This window comes from Xiphophorus hellerii, chromosome 16, assembly GCF_003331165.1.
Source record: "Xiphophorus hellerii strain 12219 chromosome 16, Xiphophorus_hellerii-4.1, whole genome shotgun sequence".
NCBI lineage: Eukaryota > Metazoa > Chordata > Actinopteri > Cyprinodontiformes > Poeciliidae > Xiphophorus > Xiphophorus hellerii.
The window spans coordinates 24,716,187-24,736,218 of NC_045687.1; the positions used below are offsets into that span (position 1 = coordinate 24,716,187).

At 40.7% G+C, this 20,032-nt stretch overlaps 2 protein-coding genes across 3 annotated transcripts; one reads left to right on the top strand and one right to left on the bottom strand.

The window, feature by feature from the left end:
• The first annotated feature begins 1,217 nt into the window (after positions 1–1,217).
• Positions 1,218–7,093, top strand: nosip (nitric oxide synthase interacting protein). The gene is made up of 9 exons (XM_032587350.1): positions 1,218–1,545; positions 2,531–2,636; positions 2,974–3,055; positions 3,725–3,860; positions 3,964–4,103; positions 5,748–5,864; positions 6,007–6,077; positions 6,521–6,629; positions 6,826–7,093. Exons 1-9 carry the CDS (start codon positions 1,476–1,478, stop codon positions 6,895–6,897), a joined length of 903 nt encoding a protein of 300 aa, XP_032443241.1. The 5' UTR covers positions 1,218–1,475; the 3' UTR covers positions 6,898–7,093.
• On the bottom strand, positions 6,660–18,922 carry rcn3 (reticulocalbin 3, EF-hand calcium binding domain). 2 transcript variants are annotated; one of them, XM_032587349.1, is made up of 8 exons: positions 18,816–18,922; positions 16,482–16,715; positions 16,014–16,207; positions 15,699–15,871; positions 14,701–14,761; positions 14,529–14,620; positions 13,301–13,408; positions 6,660–7,312 (listed from the first exon to the last, which is right to left on the bottom strand). In XM_032587349.1, the coding sequence occupies exons 2-8, from the start codon at positions 16,697–16,699 to the stop codon at positions 7,205–7,207; spliced, it is 954 nt and encodes a 317-aa protein (XP_032443240.1). In that variant the 5' UTR covers positions 16,700–16,715; positions 18,816–18,922; the 3' UTR covers positions 6,660–7,204. The 2 variants fall into 2 exon arrangements, with proteins under 2 accessions (XP_032443240.1, XP_032443239.1); XM_032587348.1 differs by lacking the exon at positions 6,660–7,312 and adding an exon at positions 10,324–12,234.
• Positions 18,923–20,032: the final 1,110 nt, after the last annotated feature.

Genomic DNA, 20,032 nt, shown 5'->3' on the forward strand with positions numbered 1-20,032 from the left:
TTAAATTAAACGCTAATTACCATCAGGAGATTATTTGGTTGCATGTGCATTCAGTGTATTCAATGGAATTTGCACTGTGTGGAATGATTTCACTTTTAAGTCATTGGCAAAAGAAAATGTCTACTTCTCTTTAACATTTGAAAACATTTGTCTAACTGGCAACAACACACCATCTGAAGTCTGAAGTGTGACCATTATCAGTACTATAGTACTTTATGTAAATGTTAAAATTTGTTTTGTTTTCTGCTTCAAATCCCAGCTAAAAAAATACTTATACTGTACTCTATACTCATAAAACGCACAGCCGTAACAAGAAAGCCATCTGTTAAAGAGATACTTCTTCCAATTCCATTGTGCTGGTAAACATTTGGTTAGAAAACACAGGATTCAACTAATCATATAGCCAGTAGCTGTTCTAGACCTAATTTACCACAGGGTTTTTAAGGGTGGCACAGAACAAAAGAATGAAACCAAAAGCAGGGGATTGTTTAATATATTAAGTGAGGCAAACTGTGATCTTGTCTCAATGTGGCTGAAGCCAGGAAAACAACTTCTTCATTTTTAGTCCTTGTGAAAGTAAAACTGCGGAGGGAAAAAATGTCATTGGTCCAAAATTAATTTTCCATGTCAGCGCGTATCATTGTTAGAAACTGATTTAGTATTATCTCATCAGTACAGGGGCCATAGCAGGGGCCAGTACTGTTATGTTGCTGCTGCTAAGTGACTCTTACGAGGTGGAAGCAAGTCGGTTGACTGACTGTTGAGGCGGGAAACGGTGATAGAAGCTGCGCGGAACAGCGACCTCTGCTGATGGAGGTCCAGCACGAGCTGCAGACAGAGAGAAAAATGGAGTCAGAGAAAATACCCATGGTTAGCAGGATTTTCACTCAGACTATGAGATCTCTGGGGAAATAAGGAGCAAGTGTTTCGGTTTAGTATTTAGTTCTCTACGAGTATTTTAGAGCTTCATCAGAGTCATTAAATGGAAAAAGCTTGTTTCAGTAAAAGACATTAAAAAAACAACATTGGGAGGAAAACAGAAGGAAAAAATAGTTCAAGTACTAATTCATCACACAATCAGAACTATGTTTATTATGGTGAAAATGAGCAACCATCTGAGGTCTATTGTTGCTGAGTACCATGTGATAAGTACTCACATTAATCCAGCAGGTGGCGGTGTGCGCCTACAAACTGTCCACTAGAAAACTGAGAGAAGAAGAAATAAAAGGGAAAAAGAAAAGGAGGAAACAACACAGCTAGAATACATAACGTATTTATTTAGAGTAATTTTCCAAGAAATAAGATCATTTATGGGACCATTGTTGAATTGCTACCCGCCAAAGGAAGCCCTTCTCTAGTTCTACATCCTTATAAAGCCACCGCACATTGCTGCGTAGTCTCTGAGTTTTAGCAGCTAACGCTAGCTGATACTTTCTGTAGCTGTCAGCTGGTAAAATTGGGAACGAAACGACAACATGACTCGACATGGGAAGAACTGCACAGCCGGAGCTGTTTATACTTACCATGAGAAGAGGAAGGACACAGGTGAGCTTCACTCAGCAGCAGCATCTGTTGGCTAATGGTGTTACTAATGGATCCTGAGCTAAACACACACCAGATCAACAGACAGGGTGAGGGTGGCTATAATAATGAGCGGATGGGTCAGAACCTAAATCCATTCATTGTCTTCTGTTTATCCCAAATCGAGTCCCGGAGTTTACAAACTGTTAACTGATATAGTTGATATAGGGATGTAGTTACTTTAGCAATGATACGAATCATTTCACATTTTATAGATCTGAAATGATAAACTAAGTTGTTTATTATCTTTGGATTCATGTCTGAAATTTAGCTAGGAAGAATTGTCAACAATAACACATTTTGTTGGATGATAAATTGTCCTATAAATTATTGCAATAAATGATAATATTGGCATTTTGAGAGCATTTGCAACTTTGCAACTAATATAATAATAAAGTACATCCTCTCAAAGATCAAAAGACTTTAATTTCTAAAGAACGTGTAACAGGAGAACTGGAAAACATTGGAAGTATCCAAAATAAATAAACAAGCAGCAAAGGTCTATTGACACCCAATATTTGATATTGGGTGTCAAATGTTTCCAACATTTTTCAAAATTTCAGCTTTTTTAATGACATTGAAAGGGAAGCTTCTATTTACCGATTGTTGTCTAGCTGGAAATTATTGAGCTCATTCTAACGTGTCATGCGATTGATTGATCTATTTCTTTCTTGTGGTGGGATCATGTTTACTGGTCACCAAAGGAACAAAAACATCCTCAGGAAATAATGAGGAACAAGCCCAGGACTGAAGTGAAAGGCAGAGCAGCTGAACTCTGACCTTTACACAGTCCTGGTCCGGCCTGTCTCCTTTCAGAACCTCCTGATACCGAAACGTGAACTGGATTGAGATATTTATACAGAACTTTTTCTAGATTTAGTGAAATTATCTGTAAAGTGTTCCTGCTGACTTTGTTGTTGGTATGCTGTGTCAATATCATCCTGTTCAGCGGCGTCTGGTTATGGAACCCAGAGCGTCCGTCTGGGAAAAGATGCTATCAAAGACTTTGACTGCTGCTGCCTGTCCCTGCAGCCCTGCCAGGACCCTGTGGTGACGTACGATGCTTTCTCAGATCCACTACACTCTCACACATGCACACACAGTCACAGGTTATGATTTATGGCTTCATCGTATGTAATAAGGAGCACAGAAAACAGCGGAGGTCAGATATATCCAGAGCACATAGAACCACTGAGACAAAAGTTCAACTCACTCTTGGCAGGCAGACATTGTTTAATTGTTTAATCAAGACGGACATTTTGTTGTACTTCAAGAGATTTTTCTATTTTTGATAGCTGATGTTTGTGGTACTTTGCTGTAGAGTGACAAGTAACTTTGTACACGTGCACACACATACATACATACTGTAATGTTTGTTTATTTTTTCCACAGCCCAGATGGATATTTGTATGAAAAGCAGGCCATTCTTGAATACATTCTGCACCAGAAGACAGAAATAGCCAAAAAGATGAAGGTAAGATCATCACACAGCTAGATGCTTATTGTCAGGAACTACAGCTACTGTAGGTTCTACTAGTTGTGTCCACAATTATATCAATTCATAATGACTGGGACAAACATAGTCCATAATTCTACTGTGTAGTAGGAAGTCTTGCTGCACATCAATTCAGTTCAGTTTATTTCTCTATTCTCGAAACTCGGCCAGGTTAAACTCTGAAACACGGAGCTAAGTCCATCAGATGCAGAAGGAGAACATGAAGTTGTTGGCACCATTATCTCTTCCTCCAGGAAGGAGTCACAGCTAAACAGAACACCAGACCTGCTGAAGCTTGGAAGAAACAGAGAACATACTGTTAAAAGCTGAAATTACAGCGAATAATTCAAAAATGGAGAGTAGTAGAATAATGTGGTCAGTTTGTCCTCCAGTAGCCTATGCCCATAGCAGCATAACTACAGAGGATAGCTCAGGATAACCTGAGCTATTCTTCATCAAAAGGAAAAATTTGAGGGTGGTGCTACTCATGTTATCAACTCCCAACCTGTTACCATAGAAACGCCCATATCTCACCAGTGTCCAATCACAGCTAGAAAGAATAGTGCCAAAGTTCAAACAAGCAGTTAGGAAGTACTAAGAAACATTCTCAGTAATTCTTGTGTGAATGTTCCCTCTGTGGCCCGGCAGGCGTATGAGAAGCAGAAGCAAGCTCTGAAGAGCACCAACCAGCTGGAGTCCAAGTCTGAGGAACGGCAGAGGGTGGAGAGGTTTAAGACCAGCGAGAACAGCATCGTGTCCAAACCCATCAACCCGTTCACATCCGGTGCCACTCTTACTCAGCGCTGATTCTGAATCGTTAAACAGAATTTGTAGCCTCCTTCCAGGTTAAAGTATGCCTTTTTTTTCTTTCTTTTTTTTTTCTTCAGGGCAGAAGAAGGAGAGTGAAGCGAGCAGCTCAGGAGAGGCGTCCACTGCGAGTCCGGCCCCCTCCTCCAGCCAGAGCCTGCCCAGCTTCTGGATCCCCTGTCTGACCCCAGAGTCCAAGCCCACCCTTCTGAAGAAACCCGTCAGTAGGATTCCCCTTTCACTGCTGTTTGTTTTTTGGTTCAGTTGTTTTTATTTTTGATGTTGTCTTCCATTCATCTGTTGATGAAGTCCTGCTCACCATGGCAACCACCTCTGGAGTAACTCATCATACCCGCCTTTCCAGTTAGCTTGTTGCCTAGTAGCAGAAACATTTCATAACTATATGTATAAAATTAGTCATTTCAATAAAACAAGCTCATTTTATTTTTATTACACTAGCTGGAAAAAAATTGCTTCCTGCCTTGAAGGCATAACATTATGACCACTGACATCATGGCACCTGTTGGTGGGTGGGGTTATATTAAACTGTTAGTCCTCATAGCTGCTGTGTTAAAGTCTTCAGATTACTGAAGAACTTAATGCTGGTTCTGATAGAAAGGTGTCAAAATTCAGATACATGATCACAGATAAATTAGATACATGATCAACGTTAACAGATAATACAGCTGATAGAATATTCAATATATAGAATATTCACTGAACTCTGATCCAGACCAGCACAGCATTCTGGGAGATGCAGGCAGAGGAAAGGCTTTAGCTGCTCAACCTCTGATGACTAGCTAAGCAATGTGACTAGCATAAACTAACTCACTCACTTTTTGGTTACCTAGCAACAACATGTTGCGTAACTTGCACAGCAGCCTCATAACTGTTTAAAAATAAAAACAGCGGCGTGAAGTGAAAACTGGATAAAACAGGAAAAGACACACCAACAGTTTCGCAGGAGTCCAGATATCTGAAACAAAAAACAAGCCAAGAATTATGAATATTGACTGATATGAAACGCTTATATTGTGGTACGTTTTTTAGTCATGTCATCCAGGCCTGACAGTTTGTTGCACATATGAGGCTGCACAGCTGCAGAGCAGTCAAGTGGTCATAATATTATGCCTGTTTGGTGTATAATTAAACTGTTTAGCTGCTCTAAGATGTGCTTCACCCAGAAAAGCTCTCAACATTCTGTTTGTGGAACTTTTGATCCATTCATGCAGATGCCCTGCAGCTGGCTGCTGTGTGTGTGTGTGTGTGTGTGTGTGTGTGTGTAGGGGGGTGTGTGTGTGTGTGTGTGTGTGTGTGTGTGTGTTTTTGTTTTTAGTACAGTGGAAGGACCATTTTCCTAACAAATAATGCATTGTGGGCACCAACTGCCCCATCTGGGTCCAAAAGCCTGGACCCCATAAGAATGCTGATTTTGAATTAGGGGTCAGGTTTAGGTGTTAATTGAGTTTAGGTTTTGGGTCAGAGAAATGACAACGAATGGAAGTCAATGTTAAGTCCCTGTGACATTAGAAAGACAATCTGTGTGTGTGAGACAGAGCATGACTTTGGAAATGCATTAAAGGGATGAAAGAGCAGATTTGCTTCCTTTTATCCACTCTCTCCTGCAGCATGTGACCCACTCTGCTCTGCTCTCCTTCCTCAGCCACTTGCTGGTGTCAGATTGTGTAAATGATCTGGAGCCTGTTGCGGGTTCAGCTGTTTGCTTTCTGCATGGATGTCATAGTGTCTGCGGATTTAATGTGTACCTTTCTGTTGGCACAGCTCTAAAGAGAGGATAGGTTGACCCTCCGGCTGAAACTCATCTTCATGTCAGCACTCTGACGATGTGTGTTCTCTGTGTCAGAGTAAAGCTGTGCTGTGTCCCATGTCTGGGCGACCCATAAAGATGAACGACCTGATCCCAGTGAACTTCACCCCACTGGACTCAAGCCTGGACAGGGTGGCCTTGCTCAACCGCCAGGTCAGTTTACTCACCAGTCTGTGCTCACACTAAGGGGGGGGGAAAAACCAGACAAACCATGTCTGGAAAACAAACCTGGTTTAGATAGAACAGTTTGGAGCATAGCAGGGTTTCACTCTAGTCTGCTGCTTTCTGCCCCCAGGAGAGGTACGTGTGTGCAGTGACCAGAGACGCTCTGGGTAACAGTGTCCCCTGCGTCGTCCTGAGACCCTCGTGAGTGTTTCGCCCATTACTGTCACACACTGCAAAAACACTAAACCTTACCAAGTACTTTTGATTTAGTTTCTAGTCTTAGTGCACTTGAAATACAACTAAACTAACTGACAAGTAACTTTTCAACCAGATATAGAAGCTTGTGTTAAGTCAATAAAATTGATGAAAAAAGTACTAGTTCTATTGACAGATTATTTCAGTTATAACACAGTGAAATAACCTGCCAGTGGAACTGGTACTTTTTCAACAATAATAAGGAATGACTGGCGCCTATATCTCTCCGAAACTAACTTAGCTTTGTTGTGTTTCAAGTGCACTAAGACATTTGAACTAGAAACTAAATCAAAAATACTTGGTAAGATTTAGTGTTTTTGCAGTGCACATCAAGTGCTATGTTTCAGCCTTACCACAGGGTGACTGATTCTCCTGACTGACTGTTTCAGAGGGACTGTAGTGACTCAGGAGTGTGTGGAGAAGTTGATAAAGAAGGACATGACTGACCCCGTGTCTGGAGCCAAACTAACAGAGAGAGACATCGTCCCACTGCAGAGGGTAGGTAGCTGAAAAATCTGCTACTAACAATAAAGAGAGCAGTTGGATGAAATTTAATTGTTCTTCCTTGAGTTACAAAAATAGTCAGTAACACATTTGATGAGGAAGCCTTAGGCAGTGTTCAGAGTTCCTCTGTCTCCCTGTGAGAGCTTTGTCTGTGTGTAGCTGAGCTCCAGCTGTCTGTGTTTCCTCCCAGGGTGGAACCGGCTTCGCAGGCTCTGGAGTTGACCTGAGAGCCAAAGAGGCCCGTCCAGTGATGCAGGCATGAGGATGTGAGGATGAGGACGCATTAGCAGCTCAATGAGGTGTCAAAGCCTGATGCATCTGTGGAAGATTTCTGCAGCTCGTTGCAACCTGTAAGCGTACAGTTCCTGGGTGTTGTGTTTTTTGTTTTTTTTTCTTTGAGTGGATGCAGTGACCTTTCTGAATGAAATGGTAAATAAAAAATTTTTTTAAGCCAAGCACTTCCTGAATGATTACTTGCCTTCGTACAGTTTGAATGTTTAACGTGAGGAAAATAACGGTGGGCTCTAAGTGTCGGGTCAGATGAGGTTTGTCCAGTTGGAGTTGTTTTTTCACAGCTCGTCGTGCTCCTCCACCCTCATGCCTCCATAGTCAGTGATTGTGCTCGTCCTGAAGTAGTCTGTTTTGTCGAGCACTTCGGACAGAGTCAGGCGGCCGTCCTGATGAGCAGAGACACAACACATTTTTATTTCATAGTGTGTGGTTTTAAAGTCTCCAAACTTTTTTTCCATCACATCCTTCACAAGAACACAATGACGTCAGAGGAAAACACGAGGATTTACGTTTAAGTCAACTTGTACGGAACCTTGCATAAATATTCACACCTCATTTTATGACATTACAAACACGCTTCTAATAGATCGCTAAACCAAGTGAAATAAAAATTGACATTGAGAAAATGTTTTTTAACTAAAATAAAACGGTAATTAATGGTGTAAAACTAACTGGAACTGTTTATAAAAATGACTGAACCACTGAAACTATATCATTTCATGTTCATAAATCTATTAGGCTTTCGAACTGATGTGATTGATTACTGATAGATTCCTCTACACACACAAGCAGTTTACGTCAGCTGTCTGACAATTACGGCACAACGTACTCCTGACGCCACTTAAGTTAGTCTGCAAAACAGCAACAGTTGGATGAAATTAAGTCAGTTGTTGTTCAGGCATGGACTACACTGGCTCCGATAATTCCCAACAAACTCTTCTGACTCATTTATATTTCACTCTACACATATTACACACCAAAACAGGTTTTTCTGTTGGGAATCAGAAAATGTGACGATCATTGATGTGACATTTACATGTTTATGGCAAATAGCCAAGAGGATGCAAGGAGTGAACAGATCCTCATCCCTCTCACTGCCTGGTGTTGATCATACACAGCTCTGTGTGAGTGGAGCCCAGGCAGAGAAGCAGGTTTATAGAACTGGTGTTGGAGAAACCTGTGGTGCTAGAACTCTGAACTAATGTACAGAATGTGACTCACTGGACCTGAGCGTGTCAGTAACATGTCAGTGCTCTGAGTGAGTCTTTAAACCCTGCAGCAGCTTGAATTTTGGGCTCAAATTCAGCCTTTCCACGCCTGTACTGGTCACGTGACCGCACCCATTCTAACGGACGTTCCCCAGACTGGTGGGCGTCACTACAATGGATGCGTCTCATCAGCTTCATACCTGACATAAACGGCATTTTTCTGTTCAATTCTGGGTTTTCACTTAACATGTTTATCCTATTCACCTTATTCCTAGCCTTCATGAGGCTTTGCGTGATTTATCCGCGCCCATAAATGTTTGTTTTGGGAGCTCGTTCAAAACACACAAACGAAACGTTTATTGTTATTATTATTAAATTATTAGTACAGCCACGAACAGCACAACATTTACCCGAGCTCCACAAGGGCATCTTACGACACTTTCCAGTGGCAAGTTGCTCTCTAACAGGTTAATGTGTGATTCGGTTCGGTTCTGGTCCAGTGGGGAGATTCTCCGTATTACGGTCTGGAGCGCAGCAGCTGCGGTCATTTCTCTGCTGATTTCTCAGCAACGGAGAACCTCGAGGTTCTGGTTGTGATGGACTAAATAATCCCAGATATTTTATTTTGTCTTATAAATAGATTTTGCTGGCCCAGTCATAATGATAAAGACTCAGATTATGAACTTTATTATTTTTAAAATTCAAACGAAAAATAAAATTCACATCACACCAAGCTAATATTATGTAGTTCTGGTGTTTTATACTGTCGGCACAAACCTGCAGCTCAGATCTCTGACCAGCTTCTCTGCTTTTCTCTTTATTACCGTCAGAACTTCAGAGAAACGAGCTGCTAATTCACAGTCAGTCCGTCACAAAACGTAACGATCGTGTTCCTGTCGCTCCCTGTGATTAAACTCACAATTACGATCATCTGTAGTGAGACGCTCTGTGATAGCAGACGGTGTGTCCGTGAACAAGTTTTACTAAATATTGAATTATAACCAAAAAGAGAGATGTAACTTCTATCATGAATATAGACTAGCAAAAAAAAAAACAAATTACAATGAAATACTGCTACTTCCGGTGGGCGCCGGAAGTAAGACCCATAATCGTTTCCCCAGTAAGCCAGTAAGAATAAAGTGGATAAACCTGGATGAAAAAAAACACTGAAGTCTTAGTTTTAAATGTGTCGGATATCCTTGTGGTCTGTGTTACTAGAGCAGCCATATGAAGGATTCCTTTCCTTTCGGTCTACAGTTATATTCAATAAAATTAAATGTGTCTCATTTGTCAGATTAAAAGTATCATTTATAAATATATTTATGTTTAATGTATTAAACATAATTTTTGTTGCCCACATTACATTTGTAAAAATACCCGTTTTATTGGTCTGATGTAATATTCAAATTACATCTAAGTGGGAAATAGTCATAATTAACAAGAATAAAAGCTGGAAAACATCTGTGTGTAATTTATCTACAGCGATTGTTTAACATAATACAATAATTAACAGTTATTTCGCTGAAATAACTTGACTTTTCATTATTAATAATTCTACTTTACTGAATGGGTCAGGAGAACCTTAGCTCCTGAAGTGAAACTCGTTGAGGAAAATTAAAAAAAAAAAAATTTTAGCAATGAAATATTTTGTTTTAAATTCTTGAGAACTTTCTTAATGGAACATAGAGCTCTACTTCCAGCAAAACTGTGTTATATTCCTACCATTTACAGCCTCTTTTGATTAATACAAAAAGTGTCATTTCCTAATTGTTCATACATGTTTTTATTAGAGTGTAATGATGTGATTTTCTTTTGTCAGACTCACCTTTTAAAACACAACAAGCTTCCGAGTCGCCTCAGATTCTAGAACACTAGTTCTATTTGGAAAGGCACAGATGAGGATGTGATATTCTGATCTTAAATGTGTTTTCATTGGCTGGAAGCTGAAAATCTGAATTAAACAAACAAAGGCTTGAAAACAGTTTGTGGAATTAATCTAGTTCTGTGTGTGAACCGAGTTACTGAATAAATTAACCTTTCAATTATATTATTCCAGTTTAATGAAGATTATTGCATCTAATGACTCAGATTTGCAGCAGTGAACCTCCAACCTTCACAGGTTGATGAGCTTCTTTACTGAGTAACTAAAGCAAAACAAAAATCATACAATACAGCGTAAACACCACAAATATTTGTACAAAAAGACTTTAATTGTCAAACTATAAAAATTCTGTAACAAAGTCCATCATTGACCTCTTTCCCCCCCTCCAATTTCTGCCCTTTTTAATGGCTTAACTTGTTCAAGTTACATTTTAATAGAAATTATTTCCTCTCTTCTGAATATTGCTTCCTATTAGAATCCACTCAGCCTCTTTTTCAGCATTACCGTCCTGACATACACAGTATGTGACTGCTTCCTGTAGCACGGGTCTGGAAGCTACAAGCAGAGATGCACCAATCAGAATGCAGAGACAGATTTCATGTGTCGTTCAAGGAAGGAATACAGTTAAGACCATAATTATTCATACTCCTGGCAGAAGGTTTCTTCCAGGAGGAACAGTATTTTGGGGATTTTATTAACATGTTTCATCTGATTGGGGGTGATATTAATATTTTGTAGCGGCCCAGCCAGAGAGGCAGCACTGACAGAATCTATGAAGGGAGTTAAAGGTGATGGTGAAGGTCAGTAAACTGTCCAACTCTAAAGCCTTTCAGCTCATCAACAATTATTAGACAAAATATGCAAAAAGCTGCTCAGTTTTTATAAGATGGGTCTGACTGCTGTAATGGAAATGATGATTTTCCAGGTTTTGAGAAGGATAAAAGTTTTTAAGATGTGAAAAGGTCAGACTTTTTCACCCAAACTGGTACCACCTTTATCGTTAACATTGATTCAATTCAATGGCACCAATTCACAACATATCACCTCAAGACCTTTGAGTCTGTCTGTGTGATTGGACTGAATTGACTTTTTTTTTTTTTTTGGCAAATCAAGTAGACATTCTGATCTGATTCTGGTCAAACAATGCAGCCAAGTTCAGTTTGTTATTTGAACAGTTTTCAAGGAAACCCAGCAGATTGACCAGCAGCATCCTCTCCTCCTGGATGAACACGTAGCATCGATGGACAGTCGACTGGTTTGAGTTGTTTTCCTCATGCTGAGTATGTGCTCATCTACTGACAAGCTGCTCAATTCATTTCAGGAAAAAATACCCTGAAAGTTCTGACAAGGGTATGAATAATTTTGAGTTTAACTGTAAGAACAGAATTTAATAATGTGTTTTTCTAGCTTTCCTGCCATGAGCAGTCATTAAGAACATGCAAAGGCAACGTCACACTGACAGAACAGTTCCTAGAAAACAGGGTTGTAAGAAGACAGAATTCACATTTAGTGTGTTTTTGCATCTCATGCCGAAAACTAGCAAGAAAACAACCATCTGTGTCTTTTCTTTAGAGAATGCATTTCTTTACCTGATCACTGAGATTTCCAAAAGCTTGCTAACATTTCAAAAGCCAGCATGTTCTGCAACATGAGCAGAAACACTGCTTTACTAGTGCAGCCTTCCTGTTATCTGCTCAAACTGCCAGCTCCTTCTTCAAGTTGGCAATAATTCAAAACATAAACACATGTTCCTTATGTGAGAACTGCTTCTCACATAAGGAACACGTGAGAAGCACTTTGAGTCTTCTCTCAGTAACTACATCCACAACAAAGAGCATCAACGAGACCTGGTAGTGCTTAGCAAGGTTCAATCCCTGATCAGGGTAAAAAAAAAAAAAAAAAAAAGCAGGATTTTTGAGTGACCAGCAGGTTACTGCTTATATCTGCTGATTCCTCAGTGCATCTCTAGTTGCAAACCTTCCATACATGAATAAAGGGGCATGATTAACCAAGACTGCCGCATAATGAAGAGTCAAAACTTTAGAGACTTAAGTGAACCTAGTCTAACCAACCCTTCTTCCCCACCCCCAAACGTCCAAAGGACACTTCATCAAAGTTCGTCATGTTTCTTTGTTAAATCTTCACCATAATTGGTCGCCTGGCTGCCCACAAACATGTTCCAATTGGCCAGAATTTCCTTCTTGGTGATTTTCTCGTCCTGTTGAGTGATTACAGCATTTCATCCAACATGGGTTGATTGGGAGGTGATTAAGGGAAGCAGGAGAAAGGAGGGATGAAGAACAGAGAGAGAGAGAGAGAAGATGATTAGTAATTAATTCAATTAAGCAATTATACATCGCTGTGCTGCCAGCAGAGGTGGAACCGAGTCTGTAATGTCTGGAGTCAGGTCCTGAGTCGAGTCAAAGTCCTAAACAAAATGTTAGATTTTAACCTGTCACTTAACTCAATATGCAACTTAATCACAGTAATGAGTTCTAGAAACTGAACATTTTTAAAATAGATGTTTAGTTTTTTAGATCAACCAGCAAGAGAAACCAAACTAAAAACAATCTGAGCAGATGTTGAGTTTTAAAGTAAATATTAACTAAAAACAAAACAGAGAAATTAAAGAGGGAAATAATCCATAACCAAACTAAACCGACTTGATTTCTTTACAAAATTATAATAAAAAATGAACCAACTGCAACAGTATAATATAGCTTTGACATTATTTTATGAGTAAGATTATTAAAATTATTTCTACAACTGTAGAAAATTAAACTTTCTAATTAAGTTGATCTTAGAAGGTTCTGGCTTAAAGCAAAGAAACTAAACATAATCAGACAAAATGATTCAGTTTTAATCATGAACACCGGTAATATTACCGTAATGTTTGCTTTTGTAAAGTTAGCATCTTGCAGAGATAGCCATGTGATTCAACAGCTGATTTGCCATCTTTCTAACTTGATATGAGAAAACCTGCAACATTTTGACTCCATGTTTCAACTAGAGAATAAAATCGGTCATTTAGATAACAGTAACTGTAACTTTGGTGAAAAAGTAAAAAGTCTTCTCTGATTTTATCAAGTCATGTAATTAATTCATGTCGTAGAAATATTAATCTGGCGTCATGTAATCACAGCCAGACAGATCAAACAGGAAGTAAAGAGATCCTTTGATTCCTTGGTCTGTTTGGATTGACCCAAAAGTGAACTGTGCTGTGGAACATTTTAAGTGCACACTTAGGGGATGAATGTACTGTTTCTAAGCAACCATCCATCTACCTTGTTTGTGTCGGTCTCGTGGATCAGGTGCTTGGCCTCGTTGTCAGCATGGTCCACCTCTCCTGGTAGAACCCACTGGGCCACTTCGTTAGCATCCAGGTAGCCGTCCTGCAGCATGAACGAAGACGGAACCTTATTTTATCTGGCTGGACAGAACTGGACCAGAATCAGCAGCAGCAGCAGAACAGGAGACGGGTAGCATCGAGTCACCAGCAAAAAAAATGGGACAAAAACCAGCACTGACTGGTTTGTTCCTCATCAAAAGATTGACTGAAAAACTCCAATTTAAAGGGACAGTGTTATGTATTTTCCAGGCACCTTGTGCTATGAAAGTACACCATCAAGTATCAATACATTGTCTTCTATTATACAAAGCTTTTTTTTCTTAATAAAAAATTGAAACTCCAGCTTCTTTTAAGTCATATTCGATTAAATTGGGCCTCTGTCTCTTTAAGAACTCCTGCTGTTTCTGAAACTCCACCTTCAGGAAGTAATCACAAAATCCCTTACAAAAAAATCACATGAAAATCACGTGCCACATGAAAACCACACATGTGGTTCATACAACTTTTCACATGTGAATGATGTGTGAATAATGTGAAAGCACATGTATATGTGTGATTTTGGAACGTTTAGTGGTAAAATAACATGTGATTCCCATGTGAAAACATGTGATTTCATGGGATTCTTTTGTAAGGGATGGCTCCTCTATTACCTTGTTAACAACTTAACCAGCACTGCACTGAGAAGTAGCTCCTATAAGCTCAACAGATACACAGTTTCAGCAGATGTTTGCTAATTGCTGCTGGCTAGTCTGAAGGAGCTGAGTGGGAGAGAAGTGGGTGAGAGCTTCTATGTGAGGAGGAAGCTTAGCAGGACAAGCTGTGCCTTGAAGGCAGCACTCTGTCCATCAAGGCATTTTGCACAGCTGAAGGGTGATAGTTTGGACACACTATCACCATGGTGATGCCAGAGTTATAGTGGTTGAGATCAAAGGAAATCCATGTGTTAGAACGGCCTACTCAAAGTTCTGACCTAAAGTTGCTGAATAACAGTTTAACATTTCCCTGGAGATTTTTGTAAAAAGTAAAAAGATCACAAACCATTTCCTATTGTTCTTCCCCTTTATAATCATACAGGACTGTGTTGGCCTGTCACATCAAATCCTGAGAAAATACGGTAACGTTTTAAGACATGATGAAATGTTCCAGGTATGAGCAGCTCTTACCTTGTTGACGTCTCTGAACTCTCCAAAGTGTTTCCTCTCAGTCTGGACCCAGTCAGGCTCCGACTCGCCATCCTCCATTGTGTACATGTCACCTGGTGAGGGCACACATGATGAGCACCAGCTGGTTCCAGTGCAGAGGTCACTGGTCAGACTGGAAACAGGGCTGACCTACCAATATACTCGTATAGGTTGATCTTTCCGTCACCGTCCTTATCGATGTCCTCCATAGTTTCCTGTAGAGAGAACAAAGTGATTTACTGAGTTTCATTTAAAGGGCCAGTATTGTGTGTTTTCCAGGCACATAGTGCCATTTTATAGCACAATCAAGTAACTATGTGACCTTCAGTTCAGTGTTGAAAATGCTGTTTATGTTAAATATGACCTAAAAGAAATATGGCTGTGCAATTTAATGCCTTGAATTTGGGCCTCTGTTTCTTTAAGCACTCTTGCTCTGATGTTTCCCTTTGGCTACAACAACATTTCTTCTTCAAGCCTTTAACATTGTTCTTAGAAGCAGTGCACTCAGAAGTAGGTCGTATAATGAACTCGGCAGATGTGCAGTTCCACCAGGTGTTTGCTAATTGTTGCTGGCTAGTCTGTAGGAGCTCAGTGGGGAGTTGCTGTTCTGTGAGGTTGGAAACTGCAGCTCTGCGGAGAAGCTTCATCCTAAAAAGTGGTGCTAGCTTCCCCCGCCCCCCAACGTTTTGCACAGCTGAATTGTTGCCATGGCGATTAAAAAGGATTTCTCAAATATGCATGAAATGATTAAAGCAACACCTAAGGTATGTTTTTAATGAGGGAATAACATTATAACATGATGTAAATGTCAAAAGTAACTGCCCCCATTATTTTATGACACTCTGATTAATAAAGAAAAATGTCTTTGAATGTTTGCAGTCATTTTTACAACTGATGAGGCCAATATGTCACAGCATATATAACTGCATACACTAGTCATAACGTGGCCAACTGAATAAAACTGACTGAACTATTTTTTCCACTCGTTACATCACAGCCTGAGCTCCACTGGCCCCTTCAGGTCCACTCATGTTTCTGGCTCCACAGTCACAAGCAGATCAATTTAATTTTCTTATCAAATTCTACTGGGCAAAACCAGGTGTTACTCTTGAGAGACCGGCCTGTTGCCATGGTGTCAGGACTGAACTCTACCTGCACCACTACGTCCTTCATATAGTCGAACTCCTCAGGATGCAGGAAGGCAGTAAACTCCTCGCGCGTGGCGATGCCGTCACGGTCTTTGTCGGCCGCCTTGAAGCGTCTCTCGTCCCGGGCCAGCATGGACTTATACGTGTCTTTGTCCTCAACGTCACTGAACTCCTCACCTGGACAGAAAGCGGCCTGAACTGATTCTACAAACTCTGTTCAGTCCTGACTATTAGCGATTAACTACCCAAGCTGATTATCGCTCAGTGTTGTCAGATGAGACCGAGTGAAGTAGGAAGTCAGACAGGAAGCTCGTCTTACCCAGGTAGTAGCCGTAGGTGGTGTTCTTGTACTCCTCCCAGGCGATCTTGTCGTCCCGGTTCTCGTCGTAGTCCTTCCAGTGCTTGTTGACGTTCTCCTCGATGTACCTCCTCTGCCTGTGCTTGATCCACTGGTGCAGCTCTGGGTGGGTGACGTAGCCGTCCTTGTCCGTGTCGATCCGGTCCACGATCTTCCTGTAGAGACGAAGTCGGAGGAGACGAGACTCACAGTTAGTCACTGAAAACGACACAGAGTCTGTTGACAAACATGTTTATTTCTGAAAGTCTAAAATATTTTATTGAGCTCATTTCTTACACAGATCAATTTCACAGAAGTAAGTTTTGATTTGTCACCAAATGATAAAAGAAAGCTCAACAACATCACAACTACGTTAAGACAGAAAGTAAATACTCTGATCTTACTGATTAATGATCGTTTTTCTATAGGACCAGGACTGTCAGAACCTACGCCAGTCGGTCTTTGCTCTCCTCAGGGGTCAGCTGGTCGAATGTTTTGGCTTCCTCTTTGCCCAGGAAGGCCTCATGGTCATACTGGTAGTTCTGACTGTCGTCGTGGACGTGGTCGCTCAGACCGGCCTGGTGATGGACCCGCTTCTCCTGAGCAGGGACGGCAAGAGCAGCGGCAGCCAGGAAGTACAGGTACGCCAGTGAACTCAGCAGCATCATGGCCGATTTCTGATAACTGAGGTATGAAGAGGGAAAAAAATAGAGAAAATATGGCAAATTCAAATTCTGAGAAGGACATGAGACATGACTGAATATTCCTACATCTCCAGGTCGACTCGGTCTACGTCGTCTACACCATGTTTTGTGTCAGGCATCTGGAACTTACCAGGTTGAAATATGATCCGAACACAAGCCAAGACAACAAGCAACTTTTTACAACATTTTATTTCATAAAAATAAGGCAAAATATTCAACTCCACACCAATCCAGGAAGCTCTACAACCAACCTGAAGCTTTCATTTGAGTCATGTTTTCCCTTTGGGCCTCATCAATGAGAAAACGTCTGGATCTCTATGCATCACTTCATTTTCTGGAAGTTATCACACACATTTCTGTTTACAGCTCAGTTAAAGTCCAAACACAGCATTAAGGCAGCTAGTCTCACCTTTGACCTTACAATACCCTTGTAGGTCTGTTTGGGTTACTAGTATCAAGGTATACCAAAGCACTGCTGGTCCACTGGCAGAAAAAAAAAACGGCTGTTTGCACTTTTTCTGACTGATAAATTCAGCAGTTTGGAGATAATATGATTAAAAACACAAAGAGCCACGACAGGAGCTGCAATGATCACTGATGAAGGAATCATTTTAAATGTACAGCTGGCAACATGTCTGTCAGGCCAGAACACATTTCACTAATTAGATGATATTAGCGTATTGCAAACATTTTTGGGCAAAACACATAAAGATTAATTATATTCTGACTAATAACCACTAAATGCTACTAAATTTAGCAAGGTTTAAGGCATATTCTTTCCCGGGGCCTTTCTGCACGAAGTTTGCATGTTCTCCCTGTACATGCTGTGGGTTCTCTCTGGGTTCTCCGGCTTCCTCCTACAGTCCAAAAACATGGCTGTCAGGTTAATTGGTCTCTCTAAATTCTCCCTGGGTGTGTGTGTGTGTGTATGGTTGTTTGTCCTGTCTGTCTCTGTGTTGCCCTGCGACAGACTGGTGACCTGTCCAGGGTGACCCCGCCTCTCGCCCCGAAACGTTCACTGGAGATAGACACCAAGGGTGTAAGAAAATGGATGGATGGGTTTACTTGTAAGCCTTTCAACTTCTAGACTATAAAAACAGAATCAGAGCCCAGCAGTGCTTCTCTTTAGACAAAGCCACTAAAATAACTACTACTGCCATGAACATTTTTTCTTTATGATAGAAAGTAACCCTGAATCTATATAAAACTGTACAAATTGAAGAAAGGTAGCGATATTTCTTTCTCTTCTACATTTCATCAACACATTTGTGCAAATACTGGAAAACCTTTATGGTTTTCATGGCCAACGCCTGAAAAAGCCCATCAGCCCCTGTTCTACCACCATGACATGATGGCATGTTGACATGCTCAGTTTGGTTTTCACTAAATCTGTTCATTTTGCCCTGAAATTCTTCCTTATCCCTAGGAAACTTTCATGTCACATTATTGTGTTTAGATGAAGGTCTTTCCTGACAATCCTTCCAAACATGAAATACTTGTCCATTCTTCTGATTTTAACGCCACAGGCATCAGCATGAACACTGAGGCCTACACAGTTATCAAAGGTTGAACAACCTTAGAGAAAAAAAACCCAGCAACTATTCTGGAAATTTCCAGGCATAGTTGATCTTTGCCACTCTCAGTTGGTGGGCTTGGAACTGCTTCTCATGATTATTGTGATTATCACTGATCGTCTGCATATTTCTGACAGGCAAACTACCAGAAGTCCAGTTTGTATAAAAGATGTTCAGACATGCTGATCAGTTAATCAATGCATATGATCAACTAATGCTAAAAACATCAACATAGAGAAACTTCTAGTAGACAGACAGAAAACATCTTGAGCCATTTTTAAAACACTTGTTGGCTCCTGGCAGGTGAAGGGTCAGCTCACACTGACACCAGAAAGACTCAGTTTCCTGAAAGCCTCAAATTATCATCATTGAAAACGTTCCTGCTTCCTGCCTGCACTGTGAGCAGGGTACCAACGGAACCATGACATCTTTAACTAGATGTGGGGGAAAGCAAACAATAAGCTAACAGTAAGCTGGAGTATCTGCAACAAAGTTTAAAAGCTCACCAGCTCTCTGGCAGCAGAACGGTCCTCCTTCCCACAGAACAGCTCACAGAACAGAGGTCCGCGTTGGCATTTTGCTTCTTTAAATAACAAAGAAAAAGGGGCGGGACTTCTTCTGTGGCTAACCAATTACCGACGCCTTGAAGAAAATTCCAACCAATAGAAAGTGGCACATAGCGGGAAAGTATTTCGTGATAGATTCTTATTGGCTGGATACCGCCACGTTGTCACGCGCCCCACCTCAGAGTAACTCTTTTCCCAATTTGTGCATCCTTCACTTCCCACCGCAGAATTTTCTGTCTCGGGAGGCTGGGCTTAACGGGACCGGGCCAACAAATTTAATTGGGCCCCCCTGCTGTTACAATTTCTTGAGTCTATTTGACCCATAAAAAACGCCACAATTTTAAAAGCGTGCAGCTGCCTTGCTTTCTTGTCATGACACTTTGTTATGAGGCAGATAATCTGTGAAAAGATGAATCTCCTCCACCTCCTCCCTGACCTACTACTGATGCTAATTATTGTGATTGACAGCGCTACAAACCACCTCATTGGCGCAGTATTGGGGGGGAAAGTTATGACAATTCTAAGGGCCCCTGAACGACAAGTGGGCCCTCCACAATTTATTTATTTATTTTTTGTTCACAGAAATAAAATAAAAAAAATTGGGCCCTGTCAATTACAAAATTAATCATATTGTATTTTTCGAAGATTGTTTTTAGCAGTAAAAATTAAATGCTCCCGTTCCCAGACCAAAAAACGCACATCTGTATTTGCTACTAGGGGCCCTTGGAATTATTTTGCAGAGAATAATAAATAACTTTTCCCCCCTTTACGGCGCCCCTGGGACCAGAAATACTTTTCATTTTAAAGAGGCAGAATGGTGTGCAACTATGTTAACTTCAGTTTAAAAAAAGTGTTATGTAATAAATGACTTAAAATATTACTGAGTAATTTCACTCCTTGAAATCAGGGTTCTGTCGCTTTAAAAGCTCTGGGTCTTTCTGAAACTCCACCTTTAAGTCATCACAACATGGCTCCTCTATTAACCTTTGAACAACGTTTTTACCAGCACTGCTGAGAGAAATAGCTGCTATGAGCTCAGCAGATCCACAGTTCCACCAGGTGTTTGCTAATTGCTGCTGGCTAGTCTGAAGGAGCTGAATGGAGATTAAAGGACTTCTCAAACATGCAGTTAAGAATCAAGGCAACACTTCACATAT